The 12,637-nt window shown below is 44.4% G+C and overlaps 1 protein-coding gene across 1 annotated transcript; it reads left to right on the plus strand.

Annotated features, from left to right (window-relative positions):
- Positions 1 to 600: 600 nt before the first annotated feature.
- Positions 601 to 3,997, plus strand: LOC104167173 (zinc finger protein DPF3-like). Its single transcript, XM_009707350.1, has 3 exons — positions 601 to 712; positions 2,037 to 2,118; positions 3,170 to 3,997. Exons 1-3 carry the CDS (start codon positions 632 to 634, stop codon positions 3,238 to 3,240), a joined length of 234 nt encoding a protein of 77 aa, XP_009705652.1. The 5' UTR covers positions 601 to 631; the 3' UTR covers positions 3,241 to 3,997.
- Positions 3,998 to 12,637: the final 8,640 nt, after the last annotated feature.

Consider the following 12,637-nt stretch of genomic DNA (forward strand, 5'->3'; position numbering starts at 1 on the left):
CAATTTGGTTTCTTCTGTGCCAACCAACTTTAGTGGCAGAGCTCTTAAAAAAAATTAAAAGCTGTATCCCTCCATCCTGTCTTGCTTCTTCTCTGTACGCTACTGCTTCCATTTAAGCAAAGTTTACAGAATTGCTCTATCCATTTGGACACCAGGAAGGGAAGCTCTGAAATGGAGAATAACCTCATTTCCACCAGGTCCTTCAGTCCGGTTGAAACAACGCTAATTGAAACTGTAGTCCAATTTCTATTAAGATGGATGGGCTGTCTCTGAAATTGGGTTTGTTTCTGATTTCATCCTTTCTCTTGTTTTCTTTCCAAAAAAAAGTCCCACAAAAAGCAAACCCAAACCCAAACCATTTTTAAGAGCTCTGAATAAAACTGCTTTGCCAATGGGGAATGGGTGGGGATGACTCTGATTTTCTCTTGTGCCCGGCAGCGAAAGGGTTAATGCCTGCTTTCCTCTTTGGTATCTGTTAGTTGCAGCCCATGTTGTGATCAGTCCATGTCCATGTGCATTTTGTTCCCAAATTTAATACCGGTTAATTAACAAGCAATAAGTGAGCCTTAACAATGACAGTTGTTTCCGATCTTCCTCAGGACACCCGACCTGCCTGCAGTTCACCACAAACATGACTGAGGCTGTTAAAACCTATCAGTGGCAGTGCATTGAGTGCAAATCCTGCAGCCTTTGTGGGACCTCTGAGAACGATGTGAGTTCATTTACCTTTTCATGCAAATAAGCATCACTGAAAGCTACTGTCATGCCTGCCCTTGAGGGGTGGGTCATGGCTTTACTGCTGCTTCCATACACCTCCAAGGCAGAGCCACTCCTGAGAGTAGAGATGCGCTTCTCCCCAGGACCCCTGTTCAGTCTCTGCTGAAATTACCATGGGTATCATATAGGGCCACTTAAGATGGCAATACTTGTAGTTTGTATGCTTATTCAATGGAAATTAGCTGGAGGCCATAAACTCATGTCGCAGGGAGCTGCAAGAGAGTAATATTTTCAGTATGGTAGTCAGGAGTAGGTGTGAATGGATGATAACCTGAAAGATGGCAGGTACGTTTCTCCTGTCCCTGGTTTTGATTACTTTCTTGGCATGATTTTTAAATCTTAATTACAAGACTTGGGAAACATGAAAGCATTTGAACTGGGATGGCTAAGCCTCTCTCTAGTCACCTAATCACCTATCCCAGTCATTTCCAAACCATGATCCAGAGCCTGCAGCTGAACAGTGTCTTCTCTGCAGGGTTTTCACTTAAAATCTGATGCTAAGGGTCCTTGGTAGTCTGTGAAAAACTTGGAGAATTGACAGTGGCTGGAGAACTTTGGAGGTGATTAGCTAACACCACGTTCCCTATAGCAGAGTAAATGTGAAGCCTTAGATTTTATTTTGCTTTAGCAGTAAATAAGGAAATCTGAAAACAGGGAGCTGTTCTATGTTAGGAATCACGGGACACTTTGGACCAGCTTTTTTCCCCCAAAATATATGAAAGAGCTGCAGAACACATGGTGGGATCATGTCACTTCCATCTGTTTCACAGAGCATTTACTCAGCTGAGTTTTGGAGAACTGGTTACGTCCAGGCTTTTGACAAGAAAGGTTTCCCCTGAAGGGATGAGATCCAGCACATGGTCACTTGGAGCCCAGCAATGGGCTTCTTTCAGCACAGCGTATCCCCAGCCTAACAGCTTTTACTCCTGCATCAGGAGGCCACCTTGGAGAGGAAGTCCTCCACCTCTCAGAGAGGTTTTCCAGTTAGAAACTGAACTGCCTTTGTGATGAGAAGGGCTCTCTGCAGCCTCTCAGAAATATGGTGGTTGATAGTGGATGCACAAACGTGATGCCTGTAGCCTTTTACGTTCCCAGTAGTCTCTTAGTCTCTATGTTGCAGCACTGCGTTCCTAGCTGAGCACTGCTGGTTACCATGCTTATGTTTTCGTCTTGGCAAGAGACTAATTTACATCATTTTCTCTCTTCTCCTCTCCTTCTCTCCCTGTTTCCCTACTGTCTCCCCAACAACCCTGCCTCAGGACCAGCTGCTCTTCTGTGATGACTGTGACCGTGGCTATCACATGTATTGCTTGAATCCACCAGTCTTTGAGCCCCCAGAAGGTAAATTATGTTGGAAGTCTGCTTTGAAAATCGCAATAATGTCCTTGTGGAGAAGGGAAGAGTTTCAGAAAGGTGGCCTGGGCCATGCAGGGTTAAGGAAGCAGTAGCAAAGCAGAGGCAGGTAGCACTAGAAAGAAAATTAATAGACTTGGAGGTCTGGTGTGATCTGAGATGTCCTATTCAATCTTACCTGGTCTCTACCTCCTCTTCCAGGACATGGCTCTTTTGCCAATCATGGGTACCCTTGGATGTCCCAGATGGCATTGGACACCTCAGTTTAGTTACCTGAGTTGAGCTCCTGTGAACTGTGACTTTGGACTTCCTAAGAAGTCAAAGTCCCAGAGACAAAGCCCCAGATAGGAAGGTCCTCTCTGGAACAACTGAGAGTCTGCTGTCGGGAGGCTGGATTAGGAGGAATGACCTTCCTTGTTCTCTGGTCTGTCTGTGCCTAGGAAGGGTGAGAGTTTTACGGTCTGTATTACATTTGGTATGTAGTTATGTCCTCTGCAGGGGATTCAATCTGACTATACTAAAACTGGTTGTAGTTTGTCACTTGGTTGTGGAGCAGAGGAACTAGTCCCTTACCGTTATTGATTCTCTGACTAAGATCTGCTGAGAGCAGTAGAATTGTAGGAGACATGCAAGTGCGAATGACTGTCGTTCACATGAGGGGCGAGACAAGAATAATTACAAACTAGCCATGCATTCAGGAGCTAAATGTTTGTAACTTTGATAAAGAGGAAACTAAATCAGGAGGGGAAAATTTTGAAATGCAGCTAATAATTAGCTACAGGTTTCTGTTTGACTGGGAAGTGGTGTATTGAAAGCATGAAAATACAAAACACTTGGTGGCAATGCACACTCCAGCTGTGTTGTAACTTGTGTAGAAAGCCTATGTACACAACGCCGAGGGCAGCAGAGCCTGCTTCAGAAAAATACAGGCAATTCCAATGTTAGGAATATTTGATATCCTGTTCAAGCCAATCTTGACATAAACTTTGAGTGCCTGGATTTGATGTCATTCCTATAAGAAGGACTTCTTCATTTGCAGGGAGCTGGAGCTGCCATTTGTGCCGGGAGCTGCTCAGAGAGAGAGCATCAGCTTTTGGCTTCCAGGCCTGAGGAGCTCCAGCGGTCAAGAAACACTTTGCTCCTGGTGTTGCCATACCAGCACACAATTCCCATCCAGAACACAAAGACACAACCCACATCAAAACAAATGGACACTCAAATACAGGAAGAGGTATCTGTGGTATTCACTGTCACTAATGCCATACCTCCCGGGCTCTACTAGAAGGATCGTGTACTTTCCCAATGCTCCGGATGAAATCTCTTCACTGCTATGCATGGTCGCTGCTTGCTGTTACGGGCTCACATGAATTATGGAAGGGGGAGGGTTGTTATATCGATATGGAGAAGTCAATTTTGTGTGGCCTTGTGCTTTCTGTTTAATCTTCTTTTTAAAAAAGAGATAGTAAGACAACTCCCAAGGAATTATTGGTGAGTACTTTGGCTGGGAGCAACACCAGTTGTTTCTCTTCACAGGCTTGACTGGAAATCTCTTTACTGCAACCACTGTATTTGTAGAGGGGCTTTGAGAGTTGCGTTAGTTCAATACTTCCAAGGTCATGAACAACACGTGTCACTGAGAGAAGCACTGATCAAAAATTTTTGGGGTGGCACTTTCTCCTTTGGATCAAATGCTTGGATTTGGCAGATCTTTAGAAATCAGTTTTTAGTATCTCTGAAGGAAGAACAGTACCGGTATGTACACACACAGGTGCTTAGAAAAGCCTACTGTCTTTGGCACTTCAGGATATTCAGGCACACTGTCCCACTGCGGTGCCAGCATACAGTCCAGACTCATCATTTTATTTTTGTTCAGAAAATTGTGGATGGTTATGCATGTAACTGACTTGCTGTTTAGCTCAGAAAATTGAACAAAAGAAAAACGTCATCTTAAGTTGATCATAGAAAGTAAAATTGTCAGATTTCTGAGCAATCTAAAGTAAGCTGCGAAAAGGAGCGACTTTGGCTTAGGGTCAAATGAAGCACTTTTGATTAATTTTTTGAAATTTCTAAACTAAAATGTTCTGCAACTTAAAATTGCATTTTATTCTGCGAATTGCCTAATCAGGACTTCCAGCATTTCCAAAGTGTTACTGTTTTTTGTCAAAGTAATTATCAAGATCTAGCTGAATTTCCACGTAATTTTGCCCCCAAATTCTCCACAACCACATTTTCGGCAAACGTGATAATTTGTCAAAAAGCCTTCCCCAGCTCTAAAGAAGGCAATAATTTACTGAACCTATTAGGAAAAGAAGTATTTTCATAAGGATTTTAAAATTTAAATAGAAATAGTTGTACTTTATTTAAACAAACCTCTACATGTGAAATGAAGAAACATTAAGCAAGAGTGTCAATTGAAAAATTATTATCACAGATGAATCTTTTTGAATAATTTAAGATGTTACTAGGAGGAAAAGTGAGTACATTAAAGAATTTCTACCAGATACATCTTTAACGTTAAAAACCGGCAACTCTCCAAAGTGCCAAGTAGCCCAGAATGACCATTTTTTTTGGGTATGACGTATATTACTTTCTATGCATAGATTTAAGTGGGTTTATAATATGAACTTATGAGAGCCCCAAGCAGCATGTGACTCGGGTTGCTTGTGCAAGTAGGTAAGGACACTGAAGATTATATTTGGCTTATTTATATTGGCTGAAACTTTTCCACAAAATTAAATGTCCCCGAACACTTGAAAGAACATTGTGAAAGAATATTGGTGAGCTAATTTTTCTTCCTTCTCCTGCTAATTACACTTAGTTAGAATGAGCTATACTGACCTAATGCCCTTTCCCTCATTATTTAGATAGTTTCTTCGCCTTTTGCGTTTTGCTCAGCTTGCACGCTGAAAGTAACCGTGTCAGCTGCTGGATTCTCCCATGTACTGTCACAGCCACTTCTCAGGCTGCAACAGGAGTATTTTAACCTGTTCGAAAAAGATTTAGGAAGTATTTATCCTAGTCGTATTGGACCAAATCTCTCTCCTGGAGCAGCTGCACTGGCTACCTGTGAAATTCATTCAATACCTTAGGTTTTCCATGGGATGGCCCTTCAGACAAGCTGAGAGTACAAAGAAATTTGAGCATCAGGTGTGGGTAAGGTAAAGCAGGAGCCCGTGGACCTGGGTTAGGTGTCTGGTGCCTGTTGGGACAAAGCTGTAGTAAAAAATGTAAAATGAAGTGTCATCCTCCCAGTCTGGAACTGCCCTAGCCCTGGGGAGCACTTGGGGGCCACAGCTCATCCGCCTGAGCATTTGCACCCTTCTGTTGGTGTGGTTGACCCTGCTGACCTGACACATTGGGACCATCGCACAGTGCAGGCTGATAAGAAGTCCTGTTGCTGCAGTGGCCAGGAGCACAAGTATGTCTTTGCCAGAGACACCGCGAGGCTCTCATGGAAAGCACGTATTTTGACAAGGGGGACTGGTGCTGAGAAGTGTGTGTGCTGGGGGAAAGTTTTATGATGGTGCTCGTGGTGGGAGCGGCAGAAGTGGGTTAGTGTTCGGGCTGGTGCTGGGCTTAGGGAGCTCCATCAGAAAAATGGCCATCACCTTCCAGTTTCCTGGTATTTGCATTGACCTTGGGAGAGGAGTAGGGCAATGTCTGCATTATCAAATGGAGAGGAAAATGCATATTGTTTTAGCCTGTGTGTTAAGCAGACAGTGGTGGCCGGTGATGTAAGTCTCAGGTAGCCCTGTTTGTTGGACCAGCTGGGCAGGATGTCAGAGCTCTCCATCCCCGTGACAGAGACATTGCTAAATGAGCTGTGCTCTGCAGGCAGCCCTGCTTTCCTCTTTTGTGGGTTTGATCCATAGCGCTGACTGTTTTCTCCTCCCACAACCATTCTGCAGTGAACAGTGTCTTTCATGTTTGGAAATATTCCTCAGTGACCTTGGTGAAGTTTCATCGCTAATGAGATATGATGGAAGGAGAGATTGCTAGATCTTCAATGGCACAACGTTGTTTGCCATTTGAGATCAGTGTAGGAGGGTACTTACCCGCAGTGGTCTGGCTGCCTTTCATCTCTCCAGCTCTGGGCTGTGTGGCCAGGCAGCTCCAGGTAACTTTGGCAGCAGATGAGATGAGAGCTCTCCCATGCTGAGAACTTCCTCCAGCCACAGTCTCCCTTCTTCACTGGCTCGGTCTAAGATAAGGGGCTGGGACAGACCTCTCAGTGGCATTTTTAGCGTGCATTCAGAGCCATACATCTTGGCGCACTTTGCAAATATTAATCGATCCACCAAGCGAACAACGCTGTACCCGTTTTACTGAGACATGGAGAGGTTGTGGCACAGCCATGGGGGTGAGGAAGAGGAGTTTAGAAACTCTAAGAACTGATTCCCTGTCACCTGGTACCTCCTTGGGGACAGCCTTCCTGCAGGACCGCTGGGATGAATGACTTGGGTGACACCATCCACGGTCAGGCAAATCTTGAGATTGCTCGTAGCAGCGATCTGGTCTGGGCAGGGAACGATGTGAGGAGTCTGGCTCGGTATGCTTCTCTCTCGCTTGCTATGGCGGGATGTGCAAGTTTGTTGGCAGCCCCTGAGGTGATCAAACTCTAGTGTATTTCAAAACTCTTCTGTGTAAGGCAAGGCAAGCAGTATTTTAGCACAAATCAGGGCAAACTACCATGGGAGATGGTAGATCCTACATTCTCAAATCAAGAATGGGCAGCTTACCAGAAGTAGTATTTTAATTAAACACAATCTTAGTTAATCATAGGAATATCTGACTGAAAAAGGCTTGTGTTATAGAGGAAGTCAGGCTGGATGATGTAATTGTTCTTCCTGACCTTATTATAAAAACAGATGTTTATGGTGAGAGAGGATGTATTTAAATACAAGCTGTGTCTGCATAATGGCCTTAAAGTATGTTAGTTAAACATATTCATGTGCTCCTTCTCATTTTTAACCCATTTTGGATAACCTAAAAAAGGTCAGTTATAGAAAATGGCCTTTATCAATGCAGTAAATTGCACATTACCTCCTTTGTGCCCACGATGGCAGCTACATCAGTGTTAGCTACCTCAGGCTCTTCCAGAGATTGAACAGTTCAGACTACATTGCGTGAAACCGTGGCTTGGTTCTGGCTTTCCCTCCATCACATTTGTGTGCTGTGTTGCGCAGTTTTCTGCCCCATGGTGGGGAGACTGGCCGGGGAGGGGAACTGCTGCAGCAGCAGCCTCCGAAACCAGAGGGGTGGAGAAGTGGTCATGGAAGGGGTCAGAGCACTCAAGCCGTACCACTGAGGAGGTGAGCTCCTGGTACCGTCAGAGAGCCTCCCCTGTAGCTCAGAAAAGGCAATACCTTTAAGAAACATGAGATGGGTCCCATTCTGCGTCCAAACTGTACTTCCATAGATGTGTCTTTGGGCTGAGTTTACAGCATTTCTGTAAAGGTACCTTAGGCCAGTTCTTGCGCTAGGAAAGCCACCGTTAAGTGTGTTCCTTTGAAGCAAACGTTGCTCGAAATAACTTGGAAATCATTATTTCTCAGCTTTCTTAAAAAAATTCTGCCCCAAAGGAAGACTCTTCAGCACCGTGCAGTGTTATGGGACTGTTGGGTGTTCTTTACACCTGCAGCATGTGTTTGGACAGGGGTCATTTGGGAGGTGAGAAGTGGATGGGGGTAGAAAGGAATATTAATTAAGCTTGTCACTGCCAGAGGGATAGTGTGCATTGCGCGCAAGGAAATTCCAGGTAGAGCTGGGCATGATTTTTCTGCGTGGAATACATTTATTTTTCAAAAACGTGCTTTTGAGAGAGCTGCAATTATTCATGTATCCAAGTTTCATCTGGCAAATTATTTCATACAAAAAATATGGGGGGAATATAGGAAGAGTTGAAAATGCTTGTTTCAGTCTTTTTAGAATGAATCACTTCAATATTTGAATTTCAAAGTTAATTTAATTTCAAAATAAAAAAATTAAATAGCCTTCATTTGACATAAAACATTTAATGTCATTTGACATAAAACATTTACTGTGGGACTTGTGTATGCATTAATTTTCTTTAGGTTGAATTTTTCCAAATTTTCAGATTTAGTGTCATATCCACCACTGTGCATCTGGTTAATTCAGTTCCAGCATGTCAAGAAATTGCATTAGAGAGAACTCTACAGTATCCACTTGAAAGAAAGTTAGCAGCTATGGAGGAATAGGAATCTTTAACGTGATGCAACTGGTTCATCTAAAAGTAAGAGAAGATAAATAAAATGGATAAAAATGTAATCCTGAATGGTAGGAGCACTTTCTTAGTGAGACATCTTTGTTGATCTTACTTGTCTGTCTGTCTAAGCAGTTGGAAATGCCAACTGTTAGTCTATAAAACTGTCTTTCAGAGCAGGAGGGGGAAATGCTTTGTGTTTTCCCAATATGTAAAAAAATGGACAAAGCAAAAGAGACTATACTGGGAAAAATTTGGCACCAGTCTGGGAGGGCAGAAAATGCAAATCTTATGGAGGAGATGACTAAAAGGTGGATTGTCTTGTCAGTTTTGTTATGGGAGGCTGCAGCTTGGACAAGAGGAGGTCCTTCACCTGAAATTTTGAGTTGACCAGATCTATGTTTTTGTGAAAATAAATTCTGTGGAGAGGAGCAGGCAGACAGGACAGGAAAGCCCTCTTCTCTAGCCAGTTCTGGGTTTGTTATGATCTTAGCATCTCATACCTCTGCGTGATATACTACATGGCAGGACAAGGGATGTATGCATTAATTTTCTTTAGGTAGCCGGGCAGGGTGACCACCGCTGCTGGGGCAGGAGCCAGTGGGCGCTGTCCCTCTCCTGCCCCGGCCCCCACAACAAGAGGTGTCTGTAAGAAACAACCCACAGCCAAACAGGCAGGGATGCTCACGTACTCATTGCCAAACTTAGGCCTGACCTGAATGGGAGACAACCATCCAGCAGAGCGGCTGGTTGTGCCAGGTTGCCCGCCGGTGTGGAGAGTCCGAGCTGCTCTGAGGTTATCTGGAAGCGTGACGTTTCACCACACCGAAGCGGACTTATGAAGTGCAGAGTTTATTTCCACTTACAGCAGGGATTGTGGCACCGCTGTGGGCAGGTACCCAAACTCTTTGTGCCTCACTTCCGGAGAAAAGGCAGGATGGCAATTCTTAGCTGGTTTTGTGAAGCACTTGGAGCCCACCAGCTGCGTCCAAGCCCTGAGTCCTGCCACTCACTGCGGTGCTGCAGACCCAGGCTGCGGCAGCGCAAGCAGAGCCGGGTCTCCCGTGCTGCGCCTTACGCCATTTGTTTCTGCCAACCGTGGGCCCGTGATGCTGCCCAGGGAGATGGGAGCAGGTGACAAGCCAGGAGTTGGATGCCAAAGGTCCAAGATCCTGCAGAGGAAATGAAAAGTTTCAGTTACTGTGGCTGTGCTTCTCCACTGTTCAAAAAGGGCAGGAGCTGGGACTGGCAGGCAGCCAAATCCATCTTCAATGGTGATACAATTGCGAACAACGACCTCCAGCTCGGGCAGTAGTTAAATGGCTTTTCAGGACAAGCACCAAACCCGATCTGGTTTACATAAGATAAACTCCGTTTTGCTGGAGGGGAAGGGAGAGGAAGGGGGGGGGTCTCTGGTCTGAAGGGGGCTGATTTGCAAGCGCAGCTGCCCAGCCCGCTCACCATCATGTTCCCACGGCAGTGCAGGCTCAGGCAGCCGCCTTTCTACCAGTGCTGGTGCCATCGGCCAGGGCCAGAGCATCAGGTCCCTGCTCCTGGGGAGCAGTTTTGCAGAGGGAGCACTGGTGCTGTCCCAGCTCTGTCCCAGCTCTGTCCCCAGCGGTGCTAGCTGGGGCACAGGGTTTCACTGCACTGCAGGCGAGGACAAGAGTGACCCAGGCTGCCTGGTCGTGTCCCCAGCCCTTGGGGCTCCTCTTGAAGGAGCCAGGCTGCAAGGTGTGCGAGCACAATTTGGATGCCCTGATGACCAGGTTTTAGGGCGGGCGGAGGAGCGGTGCGTTACTGTCCTGTCTCCCCGGCTGCAGCGCTGGGGTGTTTGGTGAGTCCCACCAGCACTGGGACCGTCCCAGCACTTGGCTGGGGGTGGGGAAGGTAAACAATAGCAATTACTTCTGGGGGACAGAAGGATTTTAGGGTTTACCTTCTTACTGCATACATGTCAGTGAGAATGCCAGGCATTTTGCAGCTGGGGAGTCAAGCCAATAACTTATTAATGTTTAGTGCGTGTTTCTGCCATGTTGGATGAAAATGTAAAGTATTATTACAGTATTCACCCATGCATTTAGAATATACATTGTTACTGCTGTTTTGAAATGAGGAAACTACTATTTCCAAATCAGCTTACCTCCCTTTGCATGCATGAAGTTAACAATAAAACACTTCATACCCCAAAAATGCTGATTTTTCAGGTATTGATATTTTCTTTCAGACTCCTGTCAGTCTAGTCATCCATCTGATTCAGTTTATTGTAACGAACTATAGGTTTCAACTCCTCAGCAACTCAGGAAACGTTTCCTCTCTCTCCAGTTTTCAGAAGCCAAGGGGAGAGAAGGGCAGGTTTTATTTTTTGTATTCTGAAAGAGTGATAAAGAATGACAAGTCCATTTCATGTTCATCTCCTTTCCATGTCTTGAATGATTGAATGGGTTGGCTGGGAGCGCGCTCCTTTTTGTACTAGCCTGAAGGGTCTTTGCTGGCATGTCTCACCTGTGTGTAGGTATCACAGCCTGGAGTTTTGTCCCCTTGGGTAGTACCCTTCCTGCAGTTGCCATATAAGACTTTGAAACTGCTAATTCTCATCAAGAAACCGTGTGCCTACAGTCCTGAAAATCGAGATAAGGATTTCCCTTAGATTCCTCAAGATTTTCTGCCTGGAAGGCGAAATCCCCTGCTGCCCATGAACTTCACTGGAGCATGGATCTCTTCCAGCCCAGACATCTGCTGCTGCTGGACTCAGGACTGCATTTTGATGTCCACTACGCACTGCCAGTGCAAACTTTGCCAGCAACATTAAAATGGAGGTATCTGCTGAAAATCAAAGGACAAGACAGGAAGGTTATGCCTAATGTACTCTTCCTTTGTAGCTCTCCTAGGAGTATGACACGAGATGTGCCCCTGCATCCTTTTGGGAAGGCTGTAGGAAGTGCATTAGGAATTTCCAAGTGTCATCTCCTTTGAGCTTTGTTACAGAATATCCTTCATTGTTCATTCTCATTTTTTTCTTCTCTTACAATGTATTCCTGGATTTCAGAGACAGTGTGTACCAAAGCTGATCCGAATGGTCTAGAGCAATTTGGAAATAGAGAGAGGTCCAAACCAAACCGTCAGCTTTTATCTCTCCATTAGAAGTGTTCAACAAACCCTTGATCATTGCAGGGAATCAAACTCATATACTGACTTAATCCCAACTCAGCATTAAAGTCACACCATAGTTCATACGGACTCTTTTGTAGTCATAAAATGTTCTTTAAAAATGCAGGGAGAAATATTTCCTCTTTACCTTGATGGCTTTCCATTTTTTGTGCTGCAGCAGCGATCAACAGTCCTCCTGTTTGCTCTGATTTTCTTCCAGCACCACAGCCTGGGTCAGAAGTGATGGGGACAGGCCTGGGAATAATTTATTTCATTGAATTGCAGATGTAAAGAGAGGCTCAAGAGCAATCAAGTAAATTGTCATCTATGCTAGACAGTCAGATCTCCTAAGAACCAGAAGATCATGTACATGTTAAGTTATTGCTTCACCTTTTCTTCATCTCCCATTTCAGGCTGAGTGTGCCATTGGCATACACGTGTTTTTTTCACTAGAAGTGGTCACAAAGAAAAACATCAACAACTAAAATTGGGGGTGGAGAAGATTGAGTTAGGATCTTTGGTGTTGATCCTTTACTTGACTTTGGGACAACATTGTCTCCATTATTCAAAAGGGGACTAGAAGGAGGATAAATCTGTGACATCATAGTGGATCTCTCAGATAAAAACTGTGATGTCATCAACTTTTAAATGCACTTTTAAAATGCTCAAGTAATGATCCCAAAATAATGACATTCCCATTAATACATTGGTAGAGCCTTACTGTGTGATGCTGTAGTAATGCATTTTAATCAGAAGGAGACTTTAAGTTATATATATACAAATATATATGTATTTGTGTGTCACATTAATGTTATTTACTATAAATATTGCTCACCTATCAGGAACAGATCTACAGTCCTATAATAGGTGTTACTCACCTTGAAGGAGAAGGAGGAGGAGGGAGAAAATTGTGTTTGTTTTATAAAGGTGTGTCAGCATTCTAACAAAATAAGGCAAAACATTATCCCTTACAACTTAATCTCAATCCTGTTTGGAGGATGATTTACCGACACATGAAAGAATACCAGTACTCTAAAAGATAGGCCAGATTCTCAGCTGCTCTCCATCAACATTTCTGCATTGACTTTAAGCCAAGAGTTTGGCCTGGTCTTAGGCTTTAGTCTTTATTAAAAG

Source organism: Cariama cristata, unplaced genomic scaffold, assembly GCF_000690535.1.
Source record: "Cariama cristata isolate BGI_N322 unplaced genomic scaffold, ASM69053v1 scaffold2649, whole genome shotgun sequence".
Lineage (NCBI taxonomy): Eukaryota > Metazoa > Chordata > Aves > Cariamiformes > Cariamidae > Cariama > Cariama cristata.